At 40.1% G+C, this 24,328-nt stretch overlaps 1 protein-coding gene across 5 annotated transcripts in view; it reads right to left on the bottom strand.

Annotated features, from left to right (window-relative positions):
• zfhx3b (zinc finger homeobox 3b) overlaps positions 1-24,328 on the bottom strand; it is a 450,580-nt gene that overhangs the window by 139,958 nt on the left and 286,294 nt on the right. For 4 of the 5 annotated variants that reach the window (XM_062028101.1, XM_062028110.1, XM_062028091.1 and 1 more), the window contains one exon: positions 21,020-21,516. In XM_062028101.1, the coding sequence (XP_061884085.1) occupies positions 21,020-21,516 (497 nt within the window). The remainder of the gene's footprint in view (positions 1-21,019; positions 21,517-24,328) is intronic. The other variant, XM_062028120.1, reaches the window with a different exon arrangement.

Raw genomic sequence — 24,328 nt, 5'->3', positions numbered from 1 at the left:
TATCCCTGCAGACTGTATTGATCTATATTGATATATAATGTATATATTATGTTTTTTATGTTGATTTAATAAAAAAATAAATATTTATTTTTATTTTATTTTATTATTATTATTTTTTTAATTTCTTGTGCGGCCCGGTACCAATTGGTCCATGGACCAGTACCGGGCCACGGCCCGGTGGTTGGGGACCACTGCACTACAGTAAACAAGTACTGCAAAGTGTTTTTTAAGAGAATTGGAAAAGCAAAATAGTGGTGATGATGATAAATGTATATTTCACAGGCCGGCATCAAATACTGACAAACAGCTCTGAAATCCACCTGAAACTGTAGTTCAAAGACAAACATGTTGCCCCTTCTTTTTTATCGATCACATAGAGCTCTTGTAATTGTGCAGTAAAACAAGTACGGTGAGCACTAATCTCAACCCCCCGGAGGAAAGTGTTAAAGGTAAAACCCGCTGAAAAGTGCATAATAACTGCGCCGCGTTGAGCCAGGAGAGAACATATGCTCCTCCCTCTCACATTTCTCCCTCACTGTCTACGCAACAAGAGGTGAGAGCTTGGCGAGAGGAGCAATGGGAAGAGTATACAGTTCCCAACCACCTCGTACTCCCTCACTCACTCTTCCAGTCCCTCTCAGTGCCTTCTCAACTAAAGCGCCGGGGGCGCCATGCTTGTAAAGAAAACCACAGCCTTTTTAAGGGCTTCTTGTATTTACAAAGGGAGGCATGTTGAAATCAGAGGCATTACCACATGACACAGCACATTAAACAGTTGGCAGACTGAGAATTTATAGGTTGAAAAGATAGTGAAAGGGGGGTAAACAGGGGTAACAACAGTTGAGCGAGAGGTAAACTTACCTAAAAAGAGAGTAATAGTGGAGCAGCGCTCTCCGATCATACAGCTCACGCTCTACTCCAGGTGGAGACAGCTATCATTTTCCCATCAACTTCCTGTTTCTCTCGTCTACCCAGCCCCCTTCCTAGCTGCTCTCTCACTCGCAGCTGCACAACTTGATTTTGTGTGCCAGGGTCGAGGAAATACAAAGCTCTGCCTTTCACCCATCTTTTGAAATAGCACACAAGCTGCAGTCGAGATACTTTTTCTCCCCCTCTCTCCCTCCCCACGGTTATCCTCCTGCCCCCGTGTTGCCGCTCGCCCTGATCTCGCCTCAGTTTTTATTTCACCTTCATCAGCAGGGACCTAAAAATAAATGATGAATGGAATATGATATTTTAAAGTCTTATCTCTTATCTGTTCTTACAGGAGGAATAATAGGGTAGTTAATCCTGCAGATCCTACTCAAACTGATTAATCAGCACATGCAGACAATCAAATAAATGATTAATATTCCTCAGCCCTGTGGTCGGACAGTTACCCCCGAAACCGTCAGTAATAATTCAGTAACCCTTCACAGACCACAGGCTGCAGCTAGTCAGCCTCACTCAGCATCAGCCCTCTGATGTTGAGCAGGACTTTAAACTGTCCACACACAAAGTGAGAGACAGCGGCGCAAAAACAATCTGCGGTGTATGCTCGCTCATATGGTGTTTGATCAGGCTTATACGCCATAAACAATACATACAGGCGGGGAACATGCATGCATAGCTTACTCCTTGAAGGCATAGGAGATAATTATTTTCAGACTGTTTAAAGATTTGCATGCACTCAAATACTTTCTGAGAATTACAGACATGAGAGGTGAGCTGGAAGAAAAAAGTATTCATGCCATCATGTTCCCACATCTAGGGAACCAGATGTATCCTGGCACTCATACTTCTAGGCCCCGTTTACACTAAGGTTATCCAGGGTAAATCCCACCTAACCTTATCCACAACAATGCCACCGTTTAAGACCCCCGCACCCCTCCGTCCGCCGGCGCGACGCGAACTGATACGCATGTGCGGAAAATGCACACGTCATTGTTGCTCTGTGTGCAAGTTCTTAAATTTAACTTATCTGAACAATATCCAGTGTTGTGGTATTTCAATTAACTAGAATCCAGTGTGCTGTGGGGCCCTATTGCAGTGAATCACACCTGACCAATCCTAAATTAATCAAATCTTTATTGGACACGTAAACAATGTGAAAAAGAACATTTTACATCAATCAATCTCGGGATCTAGATATCTGGTCAGGACACTCCTCACTCTTTTGCCTTCACCTTCATTGTCCATTCGTTTTTGGTGACTTTATATACTCTGGACCTAGACGTTGAGTCCGCGTCATACATGGCGGACAAAAACTGATACAGTCTGCTTTGCCAGTCCAAAAGCATTCGCCGTTTTCCGTAGTTAGTTTTCCCTCGACGGCCAGGTAATACAAAGCACACGCTACCTTTTTAATCACATCCAGGGGAGCTCGCATTCTTGATGCCTCTCCTTCGACAAATGGACAAAGTTGAATCACAGCTGACCTAGACATTGGAAAGTTCTCTCGCCATCTGAGAAGTGTTGTATCCCAAATAGCTGCACTCGCTTTCTCTTAAGGTATTTATGTGGGATTTCCACAATGACTAATAATGACTCGCCATAATATTTCCAGTGGTTAGCTCAGAGCTACAAAACCGCTTTATTATGAAGCTGGCTGTGGCGCGTTCTTTCTGATGTAACTTCCTGTGTGGGCGAGGTCTTTCTGGCGTCACTTCCTCTCCGAACTCAGTTTGTAAACAATCAATGAGTCCATACAAAGCTTAGAGCCGGAGATTCAAGAAATACACGGCGCTCTTGGCCGTGTAAAAATTTGTCCGAGGAGGGGGACCTTAAATGCTGGTTTAGTGTGGCTGAAACGGGGCTTAGGCTAAATAAATATGCGTTTAAGGGGTTAAACGACTTAGTGTAGACATGGCCTAAAGAAGCAGCATCACCAAGCCTTGCCACACGGACGCAGCACACCCTAGCCCTCCTGCTGCGGGACAACAGAGGGGGTCGGGGGTTGGGGTGGCAAGCCCATTTTTTTTCCTCTTTCTCCCATTACTAATGCTATTCTTCCTCCCACATAGGTCAGTGAGCAGCCATCTTTATCTCTCCTGTTATTAATCAAGGAGAGGGCCAGAGGCGGAAGGGAGTAGCTCTTGCTCCACCCACATTTGCATCAGAGCTGAGGTACAACTACAGTATTTGCTTTGCTGCGTTTGCTATACCATAATATTTTGACATGCGACCAAGAGTTCTCCAGCAAACAAGCACAGACTAAACATACAGGGACCCACCCCCTCCATAATCCCCTGTCACCGCCGTACAGGAGACTTGGCCTTTGTGTTACGTCTGACCAGCTGGCTGCTACAATCAGCATGTGCAGCTGTCCACTGTGACAAATGCTGGCACACCACCACAGTGGGACATGGTGACTGCTCCTCAGCTCGCTGCTACTGTCACATTGCAGGAAATACACTTTCAAAAAAATCTGCTGACCTCAGGAGAAAGAGTTAACGCATACTGGTGTTGAAGAACTTACAAACTGGGCATGCACTCAACGTGGCCAATGGGAAACGTCGCTAACGATACAGCTTTGGCGTTAAAAAGAGGTACAATAAAAGGCTTCATACAAACATCACAGCTCACTTTCATCTCCTCTCTTCTTCAACTGTTTAGAAATCAGCTACACAAATATTTATAAGCGGAACGAGGAAAATGGCTGGTCTGGGTTCCGTCTCTGCCTCCCTCCCTGCCTGTCATCCAGTGTGTGGATGAAGACACCACAGATGTACCACGTCAGAGATCCGGGCTTTATCCATCATATTGACTCTGAATGGAGTGTGTCTTCTGAGAAGGTTGACCAGAAGAGACCAGTAGATAGAGGAGCAATTCAAAAGCTATTAGGAATATGCACACGGCCAACTTCCATAAGATTGTTTGTGGTAAGTGAAAGTCTAAAATCATTTTTTTTTTAAAAACAGTAAAGAATATATGAGTCTTCTGGTTTCACTGGTTCATCCTACAGTTTATTTGTACTGGCAACATTTGTGGAAAAGCTGATGAAGTTTAAGAAGTAAGAAACATCACATTCAAATAAATGGTTTCAGCAAATAAATTACCATACTTTTAGTAACAAATTTTGCTATACGATATATTGACCGACACATTATTGCCGATAAACATAATATTATTGCCATTATTTTTTAAGACCAAATTAAACACTGATGTAATGATAATACATAATAATAAAGCATGCATATACATTCAAATGCAATAACTTTAGCGTATTTATCGTACATTCTAACATTGGAATTAGAATAAAAACTTTTAAATCTCCAAGTTAAATAAAACAAAAAAATAATAACATCTCTGAGCAAAATTTTGCACTTGAATAAAAATCACAACCAAAAGCAATAGAATATGTTAAGGAGGGGGCCCTCAATATACACAAGCAACACAATAAATGAAATTGCTAAATAAAGTACTGACAAACAAAGTTACACTTCAATTTTGAACATGAAGTGCAAAAGTGCAGATTAACAATATAAACACTACAGTAAAAGCAGATGTGTTAACAAGTCGTATGCCCCAAAAATTTAAGTCTGGCAGATTCCGAGTCAGGAAACACGACATAACAACGTGACAAATGTTAAAGTTAAGTTAAAGTTAAAGTACCAATGATTGTCACACACACACTAGGTGCGGTGAAATTATCCTCTGCATTTGACCCGTCCCAGGGGAGTAGTGAGCAGCAGCCGTGGCCACGCCCGGGAATAATTTGGTGATTTAACCCCCAATTACCCCCAAATGTATGTCAAATATTTGCCGCACTTTTAAAAGTGCTAGTTTTATAGCGGTATTAAATGACAGCATGTCATTGCTGATGTATTTAACCACACTTTCTTGGAACGCACACAATTTTGCGCTGTTTTGTTTGCACATACCTTCTTCGTCAAATGCAAAATGAGTGTGGACTGTCGGGTGGTTGTGTTTCAAGTGGGCGTGCAAGTTTGTTGTATTTGAAGAAATTTGGCAAAGTGGCTCCTTAGTGTTGATAATTGCATCTTGTTCCAAAGGTTTGAACTGAAATATTCCCACGCTGGTGTGGTGGCATTTGGTTTTGTGATAATGTTGTCCATGTTTGCTACTTGCTAGTAATTGTTGCACTGTATGATGCAAGCGGCCCGCCTCGTCGGACAAAGAGTCAAAGACACTTAATGAGGACAAGAGGATTCACTCCGTGCGCAGCTGCTGAAAGCGATGAAAACATGAATGCTTTTGAAGTTTGTAAAGACGCATCCACATGGTGATTTATCGATGCTGTAAAATTTACTGACTTAATTTTCATTTATCATCGGTTAATTGACTTATCGAATATTGGTCCAGGCCTAACTATAAGTCGTAGTGAAATGAGATATTTACATAGAAAGATTTTGTAAATGTTTATTTACACAACTTCATTGTTTTCAAAAGGTGCATGTAAGTAACACGGCAGTAAAACGTCTGATCAAACAAAACAGAAAAGTAATTGATGTCTTTAGTCATCCTTTACGAGATCAATACGATTTTAACCTTTTTTGTACTTTGTAAACAGTTGGAGTTTGAACAGTTTCTTAAAGTTGATCATTTTAGTTCATTGTTTGATTTGCATAATTTAGCCATCAGCGAAGAAAAATGCACCTTTGTATAAGCCGCAGGGTTGAAAACTTGGGAAAAAAATAGCGGTTTATTGTCCAGAAAAGACGGTTAATATTCCAATGCATGTACGTGGTAAACACCAACCTGCCTGTGTTAAAACATCACACCTTGAAATATTGTCGGGTCATTTGTAGAGATGGGTATCTTTTGAAACGGAGTTGCAGGCTTAAACAATGCCCCAAATGGTAATTAAAACATGAAAACCATAACCATTATTCTAAAAAGAAAAATATGCCTTTTACATTTTTCCTTAATTTTGGGACATGCAAGTTGAATAGGCCTGTGATGAGGTGGCGACTTGTCCAGGGTGTACCCCGCCTTCCGCCCGATTGTAGCTGAGATAGGCTCCAGCGCCCCCCGCGACCCCAAAGGGAATAAGCGGTAGAAAATGGATGGATGGAAGTTGAATAGGAAAGGTAAATACAGTAAATTCCGGACGATAAGCCGCTACTTTTTTCCTACCCTGCGGCTTATAAGACGGAGCGGGTAATTTAAGGAGGTTTTTTCGCTGGCAGCTTTATAAAAATAATTTTATAAAAAAAACAAAAAACAAGCAAAAACACAGTGAGGGTCTTTTATTGTTTGTGCTATGGCGCCAGGTGCTGCAGTGTCCTTCCATTTACTGGCAGTGTTTTTTTCCCCCCAACCACAGTCCCGATCAGTCTTTTAGTTGTCTATAGCGATTTTACTCATATGGATTCTTCATTCATCACTCCAAGCAACATTTGTAAGTTGTATGTGCTAATGACACTATGTAATGTAATGTCGCTCGCATCATTAGCATTAGCTAATATGCTAACACGTTTACGAGTGTATGTGATATTATTATTAACTTACAACGGCATTGTTTTTGTATCGTTTCAGTTCCACAAATTTCTCAGTAAACACACAAAGACGTCACCGTTTAGTTATTGAGTCTGTTTAGCTGATTGGAGAGCTACCTTTCGCAGGTAGTGAGTCCATGACGATGACTTCTGTTTTGTTTGATCAGTCGCTTTAATTTAAACACTTAAGGTACGTAAATAAACATTTACAGCTTCTTACAGTGTAAATAACTAATTTTGCAACATTTAAATCTGCGGCTTATAGTCCGGTGCGCTAATATATGGAACAATATTTTCTTCTTCTAAAATGTTGGGTGGGCCTTTAATCACAGTGTGCATTATAGTCCTGAAAATGCGGTACTTCAGTAATATAATTAAAATTATCATTAAGTCATAAATCTAACAACATGAAATAAAATACACATTGTATATTGTAATATTGATGTTCAGATTTCCAAGGTAAATGAATGCTTCTCACTTGCCGTTGGTGTGTTAAGGTTGGCATTAAAGTTTTAAAAGGGCGTCCCTTGGACAATATCCCCTTCAAGTACTCGTTGCAGGTGGTTCAGTCTGCATTCATTTAGCACAGACATTAGGCACCAATAGCTACTTTTTTTTATCCGATCCGGTTTATCTACGTCAGCACCTGTGCCTTTATGGAACTGAGTTTCGGTACCCATTCCTAATCAATTTAGTGTGCTACAGTTAGTCCACTAGTACTAAACAAGGCGATGCAGGGTTGACTGTGAAAATTTAAATTGCTCTTGTTAGTTTTAAGCTAAAATGATAGAACTTTACTACTTTAACACAACTGAAAACCAGACCTCAGCTGCCAGTGAATGAATGTGTGAAGATTCCTTTGTATGTTCCCCTGACTAATGCATCACTGGTTCATCGGTAACAAAAGTCAATAAATAAATACTGCCATGTTCAATACATGTGGCCTTTGCCTCCCTTTTGGCTCACCTATCTGTTCCTGCCAACAGCATACACAATGGGACAGACCCAGTGATTCTGGATCCATGCTCTATAATTGCTCCCCTCAGCCCTGACCTCTGATCCAGATCACTGTGATACACAACAGCTCAGTTAAATTGGGAAGTGGGGAAATATTCTTCTAATGACCCTCACTATTACAAACGTGGATTAAAAACATAGAGGAAGGTAGAATCAATCGTTCTTTTTTGTTACCGTTCACTAACTCTATTGGTTTCATTTTTATCTAAGGGTTGACGACCAAAACTGAGGTGGAAGACTGAATGGGATAAAGTGTTTATTTTCATTCTGGACTTCAATGAGGTTGCATTACATTAATGAAGAGATAGCCAAGCTATGCTCAGAAATAAATATATTTTTAAACAGCATCGTGACTGCCTAGCGATGTACACATTGGGTTTGCTGAGCCGCCATTAAAAAAGACAAGCGTAATCTAAACTGTTCAGAATGTTGATCTTGCAATCTACACTCTAGATAATTAAAAAAGATAAGTAGGTCCAAGAAAGGATGAAACCGATGCTACCAGTTGCTGTTATCATGCAATGTGGCTGTAGAGTAACAACAGCATAAAACATGTTAATGCAATGCTGCTTGTGTTTGTCTGCGCTTTACAGTAAGGGTGAATAAAATGTGTGTGTGTTTTGTGCGGGCAGGGGTAGGTGGGAGCACACCGAGGTGATAGTGGTGAGCCGGCTTGTCGATCGATGCAGTGATTGGCAGTTAATGGTTTTTCCTGTTCTGCCTTGGTAACCCTGGCCTGATGGCTGTTGCGTCTGATCAGAGACGGCAGATAGTGTTTGATTTTCGTATATAAACCCCTGAATTTGTGGAAATGGCCTGATCATGTTTAATGATTTGAAAGTTAAGTTGAAAACAGGGCACAGTCCCATGCTGGATCGTTCATTTAAAAAGGTTTAAGCACCCCCTTATCAACGCGATATCTATTTCATGTGGGCATTCATACTGTACATCGAAGTCAGATGGCTCATCATCAAACATCATTACAGTCGTGTTAAGGCTGAATTAAAATGTTGCAAGCCTGCTCAATTTTAAGATAGTGAGAACATCTCAAATGGCTGTCATTTGAGCTCTTGTAGATGCTGCTTTAAAGGCCTACTGAAACCTACTACTACCGACCACGCAGTCTGATAGTTTATATATCAATGATGAAATCTTAACATTGCAACACATGCCAATACGGCCGGGTTAACTTATAAAGTGACTTTTAAAACTTCCCGGGAAATATCCGGCTGAAACGTCGCGGTATGATGACGTATGCGCGTGACGAAGTCAGAGTAACGGAAGTTATGGTACCCGTAGAATCCTATACAAAAAGCTCTGTTTTCATTTCATAATTCCACAGTATTTTGGACATCTTTTGCAATTTGTTTAATGAACAATGAAGGCTGCAAAGAAGACAGTTGTAGGTGGGATCGGTGTATTAGCAGCGGACTACAGCAACACAACCAGGAGGACTTTGTTGGAGCGCTAGCCGCGCTAGCCGCCGACCTCACCTTGACTTCCTACGTCTCCGGGCCGCCAAACGCATCGGGTGAAGTCCTTCGTCCTTCTGCCGATCGCTGGAACGCAGGTGAGCACGGGTGTTGATGAGTAGATGAGGGCTGGCGTAGGTGGAGAGCTAATGTTTTTAGCATAGCTCTGTGAGGTCCCGTTGCTAAGTTGCTAAGTTAGCTTCAATGGCGTCGTTAGCACAGCATTGTTAACCTTCGCCAGCCTGGAAAGCATTAACCGTGTATTTACATGTCCACGGTTTAATAGTATTGTTGATTTTCTATCTATCCTTCCTTCTATCCTTTATTTTTTTGTTTCTATATGCAGTTAAAGCATGATGCTATCACGTTAGCTCGTAGCTAAAGCATTTCGCCGATGTATTGTCGTGGAGATAAAAGGCACTGAATGTCCATTTTGCGTTCTCGACTCTCATTTTCAAGAGGATATACTGTAGTATCCGAGGTGGTTTAAAATACAAATCCGTGATCCACAATAAAAAAAGGAGAGTGTGGAATCCAATGAGCCAGCTTGTACCTAAGTTACGGTCAGAGCGAAAAAAGATACGTCCATCACTGTCTCTCAAGTCCTTCACTGTAACGTTCCTCATCTACGAATCTTTCATCCTCGCTCAAATTAATGGGGTAATCATCACTTTCTCGGTCCGAATCTCTCTCGCTCCATTGTAAACAATGGGGAATTGTGAGAAATACTAGCTCCTGTGACGTCACGCTACTTCCGGTACAGGCAAGGCTTTTTTTTATCAGCGAGCAAAAGTTGCGAACTTTATCGTCGATTTTCTCTATTAAATCCTTTCAGCAAAAATATGGCAATATCGCGAAATGATCAAGTATGACACATAGAATGGATCTGCTATTCCCGTTTAAATAAAAAAAAATCATTTCAGTAGGCCTTTAATTGGATCATCCTTTCAATAGCTTTGAGTGCATATACCATACCATACCATACCAACTTTATTTATAATGGTTTAGCATAGGGCAAAACAATCAAGTCCAGTGGTACCTCAACATAAGAATGCCTAAATTTCAGAATCAGAATCAGATTAGTTTAATTGCCATTGTTTGAGAACAGGTTCACAAACTAGGAATTTTTCTTGGTGCAATCGTGCAACATAAAACACATATAACACATATTTGGTAATAAAAAGAGCTGTAACTGAGCTATCAGATCTTGTTATAGACTTAGAAGGAATTCAAGGAATTCAAGGAGCTACTGTTAGGAGTTATTGTTCATGTGCCTGATGGCCCAGGGGAAAAAACTGTTCAGATTTAGGAGTGTTTTAAGATACGCGCTGTCTCTAGGCTAATTGTTATTACTTAAAGGCCTACTGAAATGATTTTTTTTTATTTAAACGGGGATAGCAGATCCATTCTATGTGTCATACTTGATCATTTCGCGATATTGCCATATTTTTGCTGAAAGAATTTAGTATAGAACAACGACGATAAAGTTCGCAACTTTTGGTCTCTGATAAAAAAAAAGCCTTGTCCCTACCGGAAGTAGCGTGACGTAGTCAGTTGTTCGTCTCCTCATATTTTCCTATTGTTTTCAACGCAGCTAGAGCGATTCGGACCGAGAAAGCGATGATTACCCCATTAATTTGAGCGAGGATGAAAGATTTGTGGATGAGGAACGTTAGAGTGACGGACTAGAATGCAGTGCAAGACATATCTTTTTTCGCTCTGACCGTAACTTAGGTACAAGCTGGCTCATTGGATTCCACACTCTCTCCTTTTTCTATTGTGGATCACAGATTTGTATTTCAAACCACCTTGGATACTATATCCTCTTGAAAATGAGAGTCGAGAACGCAAAATGGACATTCACAGTGACTTTTATCTCCACGACAATACATCGGCGAAGCTCTTTAGCTACTGAGCTAACGTGATAGCATCTGGCTCAAATGCAGATAGAAACAAAATAAATAAATCCCTAACTGGAAGGATAGACAGAAGATCAACAATAGTATTAAACCATGTACATGTAACTACACGGTTAATAATTCTCAGCCTGGCAAAGCTTAACAATGCTGTTGCTAAGGGCGCTGAAGCTAACTTAGCAACCAGACCTCACAGAGCTATGCTAAAAACATTAGCGCTCCACCTACGCCAGCCAGCCCTCATCTGCGTTCCAGCGATCGACGGCGCAACGAAGGACATCACCCGATCACATATGCGGTTGGCGGCTAGCGTCGGCTAGCGCGTCTGCTATCCAAGTAAGTCCTCCTTGTTGTGTTGCTACAGCCAGCCGCTATTACACAGATCCCACCTACAACTTTCTTCTTTGCAGTCTCCATTGTTCATTAAACAAATTGCAAGATTCACCAACACAGATGTCCAGAATACTGTGGAATTATGAAATGAAAACAGAGCTATTTTGTATTGGCTTCAATGGGCTACCGATACTCCTGTTTCACTGGCTACGTCACGCGCATACGTCATCATCCAAAGGCGTTTTCAACCGGAAGTTTAGCGGGAAATTTAAAATTGCACTTTATAAGTTAACCCGGCCGTATTGGCATGTGTTGCAATGTTAAGATTTCATCATTGATATATAAACTATCAGACTGCGTGGTCGGTAGTAGTGGGTTTCAGTAGGCCTTTAAGTTGCAAAAAAAAAAAATAGTTACAAGCATACCTGCCATGACTTGGCGCAGCAAATGTCACAGTGAACCCTGTAAGATCTGCCCAAAACTTCTGGTCTTACTAACTAATATTAGCTTACCACTAGAGATGGACATAACCTTCTTTTCCCAACCATGGTAAGAAAAGAAAAGAAGTGTAAAGAACAGTGCTGAGAAGAAATTGATGCTATTCATTGAATTAAAGAAATGAATAATCAAAAACATGACCGAGTGTGTAGCCAACGTGGTAAAGCAATTCCAGCTTAGCACTGCTGATCTGCACCATACTGAAGCAGGAGGAGTCTAATGCCATCAAGGGATTTTGAAATAATATCTAAGCCGGGAACATTTAGCCATGAATATGTTGATGGTGTGTTTGACCAAGAAGCAGTTAGAAGAATATGCTGTAGAATTGCACTCTCCAAGGTACATGCCGTACATTATTACTACAGCACATTTCTTCATAAAACTACTGTGGATGATACTGTAGTATTACAATCTAGTGTATTGTTTTTTATACAATATTGCTTATCTAAAAGTTACTTTTTCTTTTTAAAAGGCATGTTACATGTTAAAATTGTCTTTTTTTGCTGGGGCCAATCACCAATTAAATTGATTTCAATACCTTTAAATGGGAAGCGTTAATTTAAGATATTACTGTTTTGAGTAAAGAGCTCTGCCACGTAACCAATTAAGATTGTAAGTTGAGGTACTACTGTAATGTAGTCAAGTAATTGATTGTTAAAAACAACTAATGTGCAATCTAAAGAAGCACAGCAAGTTGAGTTGGAAGTTGAGCTACAGCCATGCAACACCTCTCGGCAGCAAAAGAAGAGAAAGTCTACATTTAAAAAAAATAAAAAATAGATGGATTTGTGAATTTTCCCTATAGTTGATAGAGAAAATGTAGTCATGACCATTTGCATTTAAATCTAATGCTGTATTCAGAATCAGACTCAAAATCTGATTTATTGGCCAAGTATGTTTAACACAAGGAATTTGATTTGGTAGGCTTTGTTCTCTTTGTTAAATGCAAGAATAACAGATGAGTATTCATACTAGTAGTGCAAAACGCTGCAAGGGTTGAAAAATCCTAATGTAGAGCAGCACCACATTGGACCTTCCATAGTTATACCCTCATCAAAGACAGTATGCCAGATTTAGGCATCCGTAAAATTAATTGCAATTTGCACTTTTATCAAGCGCTTTACTGAAATAAAATTATGTAGCCTAATCCCAGCCCCTCCACAAAGTGTTATGGAAATCGATAGTGTTTTTTTCGTGTTATCCAGCTTACATGCAAACAAACAATGACAGAACTATAAACTCTTTAGAGGTAATAAAACAACTGCTTGGACAGCAAGTTTTGAGCGTCAATCATTTGAACCATGACTTGGATTCCAGCTCGCACAAGTTCCAACTTTGAGTAGCTCCAAGACTTTTCACTTTAACAGTAGCTGCACTGACAGCTTTTATGCTTCAAATTATTTCGGAAAAACTGCAAGCTAACGAGAACAGTTTAAGGAAATTCCTAAATTAGTGACAGATATATGTCATCTGAAGCGAGGATTTATGTTGGATTATGCATCTGTTTTTCATTTTAGGTCAATTGCTGACTTGACTTGTTGATTACTTTTAAAAAGGACTTTTGAAAGGTTAAAGGGAAGGCAAGAAGGCGAGTTTAAGATCTGTATGAGAGTATGGACTTTTTGTGCTTTCTAGCATTTAAAAAAAAAAAAAACACTTCACTCACGGCTCTGATCACTTTTGCCTCGCGCATTTCAAACATAAAAAAGGCAGGGTGAGGTGAAGGTGAAAAAGAAGGAGAGATGATATGTACAGTGTAAGCAGGGCATCACAGTATAGTAGCACATTAGTATCTTTTTTTTCTCCAAGACTGGCCTTTCTATTTTGGGTATGAGTTTGTCATGGAGGAATGCGAAGGCCATAAAGTATCAGCGCCCTTGAGAAGTTGAAGAGCATTCTTGTCCCCAACTGTACTTGCTGCCTTCTCGCTTTCATTTACTATCACTTTCTCCCACTCAACCCCTTTTGTCTCATATTACGGCAGAAGGTTTAAAGTAAAACACAGGTGTAGTAGTAGACGACACCCGTGGGAAAGATAACATTTGGGAACATTCCTGGCACTCAAAAATAACTTTTTCCGCCTGAAATTCTTCATCTGAGAAATCATAAACTTGCCTCAATTCATACAATATGCTTTTGTCCCTTTTGAGCCTCCACCCCACATTCCTCAGCAATACCTCTTACATGATCACTACCTAATAATTTAAACAAGGGATTCTATTATCTGCTTTGTTTCCATATTTTGTATTGAAGAATCCGAGACATGATGAGAAAACAAGATGCAAATGATATTTTCCAGAGCCCCAATAAAAACCGCATGACACCCGGGGCTGTACCGTTTAATTACTAAAGAATGAAATCTTTTCTTCTACATCTGGAGGAAACATCATCTGCATAACACTGATAGATTTACAGCTCCCAGTTCAAACCCTTGACTGCAACACACATCAATTAAGCTAAAACACGGATGGACAGTAAGCACCAACTGATGGACGCTAAAATTTTAGCAACGTCTCAATAGGTCACTGCACAACTATAGTCCAAAATAGTCTGTTTGAGCAGAACATGTTTTCACATTCCGTTGTCTCTGTGACTCATAAACGACAACAAACAGCTGGCAGGGGTTTTGTAGTCCAAATGTAATCAATGAACCACAAAGTGGAGAGACCTAAGGGGCAGATTTGTTGGAACAAAGGAAACAAGAGGAAAAACACAAGCAGAATGTGCCCTCTTTGAAATCAATTCCTAACACCGCACCACCCTGACAGAATTAAGGCTATTGTAGGAGTCTAATTCTTTCCTTCAAGGTACAATCTATATTAATGTGCCCCAAAGGGATAATTATCGGTGCCAAATTAGTGCCTTACAGTGTCAAAATAGATGCAGGTATGTTCCCAAGCTGTAAAAGCCTGAGGTACAAAAGCAGTACTTTTAAGGGGCACCACTTAAGTGAGAAGTCATTGTAATATGAAAGTTCCAATGGTGTACTTTTTGTACAGTAAATGTATTGGGTGTTGAATTTAAGTAATCTAAGTAATTATGATAATCAAATAAATAACTGTGAACCTCTGAGATGACATACATTTTGTAACACCATTTATGCTGTTGATGTGTCAGGTTACTGGATCGCATATGATGGAGAACTACGTTGGTAGAGTAAGCTTCATGTATTATGATGGCTGTGAAACTGCCCATAAGCTGGTGCATCTAATAGTCTTCTTTTGGACATTGACACAAGGCAAGGACATGGAAATAAATCAGGTCCAAAAAACCCATCACTAAGCATAATATATACTGTATGTCCCACAGCCCTACTCAGTAGGTTAAACCCTAACAGAACATAGGTCCCTGTGTGCTCGTCCTGGTTTGTAAGACTACCTCCTGTCTCCTCATCAGTCTCCTCACCCTAACTTGCTTTCATGTAAAGCCCCACTGAACACAGACCTTGGAGCTGAGTAGTTTTGCAGCCGCGACCACTCGGAGGCCATTAATCTGGTGGCTAAGCCACTGATGTATTGATGGCACAGAGCCGGTAAGCCTGCCTGCCTCGCTCTCTCCATTCCTTCAGCTTAGGAGCCGCACAGATTCACAGCATCATCCATATGGCAGTCATCAGAGCAGCTTTTACCTGCCATTTGACACTGTCTATCAGGTGTCAAGGCCATAGGTCACTAAATAGACCAACGGGCCGGCCCAAATGATGCAAGCTTTAATGAGATTGCATATAAACAACATAGTTTAGTTTATTCAAAGCAGCAATGGCTGCTAAAATATTAATAGGGATTTGTCCATATTGAAAAGTCGTTTAGATCATATAACATGAATAATTCAAAAGTTTTGGAAGGTTAAGCCTAAATTTGACAATCCGCACGTTAGCAATTCACTCGATCTGTATTTACAGCACATAATCTCAAGGGACATACAGGTACAGTACTCTACTCACCTCTGTCTTTTGCAAACAAGTGGGTGATGCCATTATCATCAATTGTCCAAAACACATAATTTGTGAAGAACCCCCAATTAGTGGTGATTTAAATAAAGCCACTACACTTTATAAGATGTGTGTGGGTATGTCTGCTTCTATGTGCAATCAAAAGCTTACGCATGTAAAAGGGGAGAATGGGCTGTCTCCCAGGATGTGCAGCAAGCGCTTTATTAGAGCGGTAGTACCAGTAAATCAGCGCTCAGCTCTTCCTGGAACTGCTGCAACCTTTCCCACTGAGCACTATTACTGAACAATCATAGGCAAGCCATGATAATTAGAGTATCTATCCTTCCCACCCTCCTGCCCCTCCATCCCCCCTCTCCATCCTCCTCCTACACCTCCTTTTCATAGTTGTCTGGAGGGTTAGGCCAAGCGCCAGCTGGACGTCACTTTGCCAAGTAGCTTCAAACATTACCTGACATCCTTTTCGTCTTATTCCACATTGAACACTCTGTGCACAATTAGAGCACACCTTTAAAGTTGTAACCCTTTGGAAATGATTTAACTGCTCTACACACAATAGTAGGGACTAAAATATCTGATAACACTGATGATGAGTAAAATCTGTCCTGACAATAATACCAATTGTACTGTGCAATGTAGAAATATTTATCAACAACGTATTGGTGATATTCACTGCAGAAATCAATGGTGTCAGTTCGAATCACTGACGGTATGCAAATATATCGTTCAACTTTCAAGCCAGTATGAGCAGGATCATCAGTAATACATGCTGATGCCATGCAGCTACTAATCCCTTAATTTCATTTTCTTTGTTTCTCTGTGGACTTTGGGCCTTTTCCCCATGTTGCAGTGTACACTAATTCCTGCACATCGCATAATTGCCATCCAAACGACATGTTTCATTCTTTGAGCTGCATTTTAAATGATGTTGGAGCACATAAAAGTGTTCAGAAGTTTGACATGTACTATAAGGGACATACTGTGGATTTGATTGCTTGTAGTGAGAGTTGAAAAGTTTGCATATGCTCAACAGAGCAGGACCAGGATTGGAGGCATGGGTGTCAGGACTTTCATGATTAAAGATCCCCCATTTGATAGTGACGGCACTCTGCCTCTTTCAGCCCATGGCCAAGCAGCATCTGGAGTGGATTTTGTGCGAGCAGACACTGAGGAACATGATTACATTCAGCTAACTGCGCTCTAAACTGATTATGCAAGTGCCAAGCTAATGGACTACATTTGCAAGAAGAAAAATAACATCCAATCAATCTCAATTACCGCCGATTGCACCGGCCTGCGAGACAAGGAAGGTTGCCAGCAAACTCCCGCCCCCCACCACCACCACAACCCATGTTCCTCCCCTTTCCCCTAACCCTTGCCTGGAAGCTGGGGCCTGTGGCTGGGCCTGGCTTGGCCCCACCCATCTAGTCTGGCCAGAGCAGCCAGAGCCTAAGAGCTGGATTAGTTCCACTCATCTTACCTCCAAACCACCACATACTTTGCCCTGAGGCCTGCAGCTAGTATCCTATTCAAAAGTATAAGTGTACAATGACTAAAGAGGCTGACTTTGTCATTAAAAATTAGATTCACAATGTACACAAAACTATTTTTGTTGTATACTAAAAGCCATGCTTTTTTTGTGGTAGAGTCATTAACTATCATCACCAGAGCCCTGTGAAAACCTTTGGTCCACATTGCACAGTAGAATGTCATGCTTACAGCAAAAGGGGGGACTGGCAGAGTCCACACTAGTGAGAATGTGTGTCTGTCATCAGAGAGCAGCAGAAGAAGTCATCTCCACCCCTCCAATGTGTAGTGGTCCGTGCGGTCAGGGTGACTTGCAGGGTGTTACTGTGGTCTTTAGGAACATTCCAATACATGAGGTGGTGGGGATGATATTTTTAGAAAGCCCTAATATGGGCCACATACCACAGACTCTCAAATTATCCCATCTAGCTTAGCTCTAGGTTTCAACCTCCCTTTTTAATTCCAGTAATTACAGGCTCCAATTTATATAGAGCTGTGCACACAAAGGGCTTGTTTTAATGCAAGCCAGTTTGATTTTGGAGAAGTATCCCAAGCATCCCCCACATGTTACACTCTGTTTATGCTGACTTGATGATTTATTTTCCCTAAAAAGGTTGAACAAGTTATTTGGAGAGGAATAAATGAACAGTGCTTTTCCTTTATTTGTCCTTCCATGAAATGCCAAGTTGGGGTTTACAGGCGTGTGGGCTAATGTGGGTTTGTGTCTGTCAGTATCTCCACCAGGACAGTAAATTCAGCAGCGCTGATGGTGACATCAAGTGTGCAGTCAGTGCTGCCAATAGGCCTCACAGCCATGTACTTGTTGTCCGCTAATCACATTTGTGAGTCATAAAATACTAAGTCATAAAACAATGCTTGTCAATAAGAGTGTGTTGTTATTTTTCTGTTTGGGATGAGTGCATCTCATCAGAAACTCTCTGTCAAGAATGCTGTTAAATTCTGGAAAGAGACATTCTAAAGATACATTGGTTCTAAGAAACATGGAGCCAACTTAAGAAGCTTAAGTCATAAAATGATCTTTCCTAGATGTGTTGTACATATTTAATCCTCCCACAGCCTGAACAGCAGTGTGACATATGTCTTCTCTTAAAAACTTGAGTGGAAAAAGAGACGGAAGACGAAAATCTGGTTATCTTTTCCTCTTGGACTCACAGCACAGAAGATATCACACATCTAATGCAATATAAACTGCACAGTATATCCACTGAGACAAAACCATTCCATCCCACCCAAAAGGTGTGAGGAGGAGTGAGAAAGAGGATGCCAGAATCTAATCTGGTTTAATGCAAGACTCTCATTAGACTGTGGGCCAGAGTAAGTCTGGCAGAAAGGTCCACCGGGATGTCAGGTTGTCTGTGGAATCAGAAAACACTCCTTGATAATGCCTTCATAAGGAGCATGTGAGGTTGGAGGTGTTCTTGTTGCACTCCCCCCTGTTATTACATGCCAAACTTGACACCTCCTTGTCCCCTGGACCTCTTTAAAGACATTACTAGGAGTCCAGTGTTTCACCTTTCCCTCTAACCAAACCCTGAAAATGGATTTTTCTCTCATGTTGTTTCAGCACAAAGGCCTCAGAGACAGGAGAAATGCACAGTATGCCAGTGGTTCCAATAAAGCATCCATAAATCTGAAAGGTTTTTATGGATAGTATGTTGAGGGGATTTGCACACCAGTTCAAATTGGCCTTTTAATGTGATTGGACAATTTACATGCCCTTTAATTTCTGCTTGTTAACATATTCTGTAAATATAAGTCTAAACATGTGAAGCAATGAACATTTTTACATTCTTTGAAAAAATAGCACTTTATACCAGAGAGTGGCCATTAAACTAAGGCAACCTCTTCTTCACAGAGAAGGTGTATGAACTTTTGACTATGATTATATCAAAGTGTATGTAATGTCTTACAGAGAGGATGTGTTATCAGTGGTTGTCCGTGATTTGTTGTGTGCGTAAGTCTATGTGGGTTTGTGTGCCAGTTTGGGTTAAGCGCGGAGTGGCCGAACCGCAGACACACAGGATAGGTACCTAAGTGGAATCAGGGCTGTTAGATTTATGGCCATTTGTTCAGAGAGTGTTCATCCATTGGCTATTATGGAATGATTAGAGGAGAAGGTGAAGCTCCAAGTCCAGCAAAAATCAATACGGCTGTCGAGAACGATTCAGCCTCTCCTGCTCCGAGGAGTATTAGCAACAAACCTCTTGTCTCCTTGCACTTCTTCATTCGTCTTCAAGTGATCCAACCCTACGTCTTAAAACCGCTTCAACTTGCTGGGTTCTTTTTTATGGAAGCAATGCGGCCCTAATTCTATGTAGCAACCTGGAAGGTTACACAACAAATGACCATGAGTGCCTCAAAGAAGTAAGTCACTGAGGTACAATTACTATTCATCCAATGTGACAGGGACACTTTGGAGAACGCCCTTTTCTGTTCAATTGACCTCTGACTCAACAAATGTGCATTTTGACGAATGACAACACCAACATCATATAGAAAGTTTTGCCAGAAGAGTGGAAGCTGCCATGCACTCTTCCTGTAAGCTTACGATTTAGATATGAATTGGAACATCTACATTCAGACTCACTTGACTTTGTATGTTTTGTATGATAAATCATTAAATTCTACACTGCCATTTATAAATAACAATGATATTAGGTATGACTGAATACAACACTATGGGCCTGATCTGCTGAAGGTTTTGCATGTATTAAAACTTGTGCAAACTTGATAGTATACACAGAGCTGATCTACTAAGTCTGAGCGCGGAGAATTATGTCTCTTACATGAGAACATTAGAGAGCTTAATCTATTTAGCGTGGCTGTCTTTATGTATATGATGATTATTAGAAAGTCAATAATATCGGGAGGAGAAGATGCACATGTAATTATTTAGCACTCGCAATTAAGAATAAAATTGTTCTGTGGTCGCTGTCTATATTTAGCACATTTAAATTTAGTTATTGATTAATTATATAAATGCATTTTTTATTAACATGTTGTGATAGGATAGTTGCCGGATGATTTAAGGATCTGATTTAAACAAATTCAACTGATTTGTTTTAGTGTTTGCTTGCATTTTTATAGCATTTGTTTATTATAAATTATATATAAATATTATCGTAATATAGCGCCTATATAAAAAAACGTATTGTAATATTTATTTTCCTGTGTCTGGATCATTTCAAACACACCGTCACAACATCACAGCGCCTGCCAGAGTGCATCTTTCAGCCTGCTAAAAGTAGGTTATGTTGTCTAAATGGGACTTCAATTTAGCCCAGAAAAAGTGATTTATGTTATATTTGTGTGCTGCATGTCAACAACATGACAAAACGAAACCGGTTGGACCATATTACGCCTTTAATGTAGAGGGAAATTAGTGTCATCATGAAATAAGGCAGTCTCTACCACTTTAGCATTAATAGTACATGCAATTTTATAGTGTGCATATGCTATGTAGCATGCGTAATTTGGATCTTAGTAGATCAGGCCCAATGAATATTACGTCATGCAAGACCCTAAGTAGAGCTCATTTCAGCAGACCGAAAGGATTAAATGGCAATTTCTGCTTTTTTTCCGGCTTTTTGTACACATATTCCAAAAAGAAGGACCTGCTTACACCATTAAAGTTAAAAGTGGGTGTGTTGTTTCCTGGAAAATGTGTGTCAAAATCATTACAAATTTGGCCATCATTCCAGAACAGATCCTGATCCCCTATATCCTATCAAAACTAGCATCATACTCTTTTCACAGTACAGCACATTGGATGCATTTTGCAGAAACACCAATCTTGGGAGAAACCGCTGAATGTAAGTAACGGGAAACAGGTGGAAAACCACTGACCTTGTAAAGTTTGAGGCTGGCCTCATGTCGGGAATTGACCGTATGCATCCTTAGCTTCTCCAAGCTGTTAGTATAGTAGTCACAAGCATTGCACTTCAGGTGTACGGGGTTGCCAATGGCCACACATTTCAAACGCCATTCATTGCCTTTGCCTCCTTCCTTGATATGGGCCACAAGCTGGTACTTTTGAATGTGCTTGTCTGTCTTGCAGTGCAGTTGGAAATTGGCCTTGAGCTGAGTGGTGTAGTGGCACAACTTGCACTGGTGTGAGTCGCCCACCACGGCGCGCCACTCCTCTTCAGGTAGGCTGCGCTCTGCCCCCATGTGAAGGCCAAGCACATCCAAGTTGTCAGTTGTGAAGCCGTTGCACACAGCACACTGGAAGAGTTTGAGAGAGGGGTCGCTGGTTTGTGATAGACTTTCTCCTAGCGTCATCAGCTCTTCAGACACCAACTGCCCACTACCCAGCCGCATGTCCATTGGAATCTCTCCACCTACTTGGATTTGATAGAAACACAGAGAAGAAAAAGAGAGGAAAAGAAAAGTTTAGGTAAAGTTTAAGAAATGAATTGTAATTCAGCCCAGAGATCTATTTATGCCTCAGTAACATGCTTCATGTATTCATTTTATGGTGATCACAGTATTTGATTTTTGAGGGTATTCCAGGTAAAAAGAAACAATTGTATTGTGAAAAACAAAACTCTCCTATATGTTTAATTGATTGTTCGATAAATGTCTCAGCAGGCACAAGACATTAAAGCAACGTTGAGAACTTGTTGAATTAGGTCCTGACGTTGATCAACTCAAACATAACATTGGAACAACATGCTTTTTGACGATGTTAAATCGATGTTGGGTTCTGACGTTGAGTTGACCATTGAATTTTGGTCATTTCCAAACCAATATTCTAGAAAACAAATACAACGTTAAAACAACATTTTTTTAACGTTTTTTCAATGTCAGGTTGTGACGTTGATTTGAACTTTGAAATTTGGTCATTTCCCAACCAACAACGTGAATCCAACATTGGACATCAATATACAAAAACAACTATTCTGCAAAGTTGCTTCAAAGTCCGTTTTAAAAGACGTGCGTATAATCAATGTTGTATCAATGTCTTGTGCCTGCGGCGGTAATTGTGCATTGGTGTGTATGAAGTGGATGGAACAATGACATAACTAAGACTGATTGCCCACTATGGCAAAACCAGAAGATTTCCGTAAATTATTATTCACTTTGACTTGTTTCATTCGTCCATTGAAAATATTTTTCAATGTCAAGACTGGTTATGTAGGTTTAACACAACCTGCATCTAAAGTACAGTTATTAGAGCTGACGTTTCTTGTATTTATGCTGTAGTATTAAGCCCAATATTTGATTTTTTTGTTTTTTCAATTTTAATCTATGTCATGCAGCATATGGTTGCCATGAACAAATAATTTCACTAACAGTGACTAAGCACTAATTTGTTCTTTACATATGTTTGCAGGATGTATCGTAGACTCGTTTTTATGATGTTGCTCTCACAGTGAGGTGTTCAAGGGTTCAAATCTCTGTTTGGGCTTTCTTCCTGTGCTTGTGTGGGTTTTCTCCTGGTACTCCTGCTTCCTCCCAGATTCCAAAAAACATGCATGTTAGACTCTAAATTGTCCAAATGGTTGTTTGTCTGTATGTGCCCTGTGATCGGCTAGTGACCAGTCAATGGTAGGGCTTTATTATTTGAACTTGTTCCCTCTACTACAGTTAATGCACAAATATCCTACTCCCAACTAACTAAAACTATTCTTATTACAGCCATAGTGTATCCAAACAACTGACACAAAATTATTTATGGGAGAATTACAACCGCAAAAAAAACTAAATAAACAAATGTAATGTCGTATAGAAGTTCTAAATGTTGGTTTTTCAAATCAAATTTATTTTCATAAATTTGTTTTGGCCGAAGTCAGCTGATTAAGGCTCCAGCTTCAAATGAAAACAAGTGGTATACAAAAATAAATCTAAATGTTTATATTTTTGTTTTAGTATTTATTTATTATACTATAAAATGTACTAAATATTACAATCATACATGTTTCACACACTTCTTCTCAAATCATGGGGCGGCGTGGCGAAGTTGGTAGAGTGGCCGTGCCAGCAATCGGAGGGCTGCTGGTTACTGGGGTTCGATCCCCTCCTTCTACCATCCTAGTCATGTCCGTTGTGTCCTTGGGCAAGACACTTCACCCTTGCTCCTGATGGCTGCTGGTTAGCGCCTTGCATGGCAGCTCCCGCCATCAGTGTGTGAATGTGTGTGTGAATGGGTGAATGTGGAAATACTGTCAAAGCGCTTTGAGTACCTTGAAGGTAGAAAAGCGCTATACAAGTATAACCCATTTATCATTTATTTATAAATTATTTAGCAGAGGAAGGAATACCTTAAATATATATATATATATATATATATATATATATATATATATATATATATATATATATATATATATATATATATATATATATATATATATATATATATATATATATATATATATATATATATATATATTTTTTTTTTTTTTTGTAATTTTATTTATTGAGTCAACATGTACAAAGCAAAGAAGCAAGATGTTTTAAGCTTAGCTTTATTTTTGTTGGTTATTTTTAAAATGTATGTTTTCCAATTTGATGCTTCAGTACTTAGATGTGTAATTGTTGCAGTTTTCCAATAGACAAATTACAGTCCTTCCTCATTTTAGCTCTCTCACGCAGAGCCATCTTTTCCTTTAACTACATCATAAGTGCTGGGACCAAGGACTATAAGGCAGGGACTCTATGAAATCCCACCCTTTTGGGATTTTAAATATCCACCAGGCCTTACTGTATGTACTGTATCATAATATTATATCATAATATTATATTATATCTCTGCATAAGGGGGTTGAAGACATTCTCTATTGTGTGACCAAGGATGGCACCACTGATATTTATGGCCCGAGAGTGTGTCATCATTGCCTCCCTAGTAACATGCTTATTAGAACTTAGCTCACAGGAACATGAACCAGATGGTAAAGAGGGAAAAAACATTAGTCAGAGTAATCAATTCTTGTTTGTGTCTTTGAACTAGCAACAGTTAAAGACAAGTCTGTACAAACTGTGGGCACGGCAAACGCACTACTGTATTGCTTAATTACCCATGGTGAGTCCCTGTAACCTTCCTTCTTTGACCATGATAAAACATATAACTGCAATTAAAAAGCTGTAAAAATGAGGAACTCCAATGACGAGGGTGAGCAGCAGTTTGGAAGCTGCCTTTGGGGGAAGTCAAGG

The sequence above is a fragment of the Entelurus aequoreus genome, linkage group LG02, assembly GCF_033978785.1.
Source record: "Entelurus aequoreus isolate RoL-2023_Sb linkage group LG02, RoL_Eaeq_v1.1, whole genome shotgun sequence".
NCBI lineage: Eukaryota > Metazoa > Chordata > Actinopteri > Syngnathiformes > Syngnathidae > Entelurus > Entelurus aequoreus.
The sequence above is the reverse complement of the archived record's forward strand: the minus strand, read 5'-3'. Positions and strand labels throughout refer to the sequence as shown.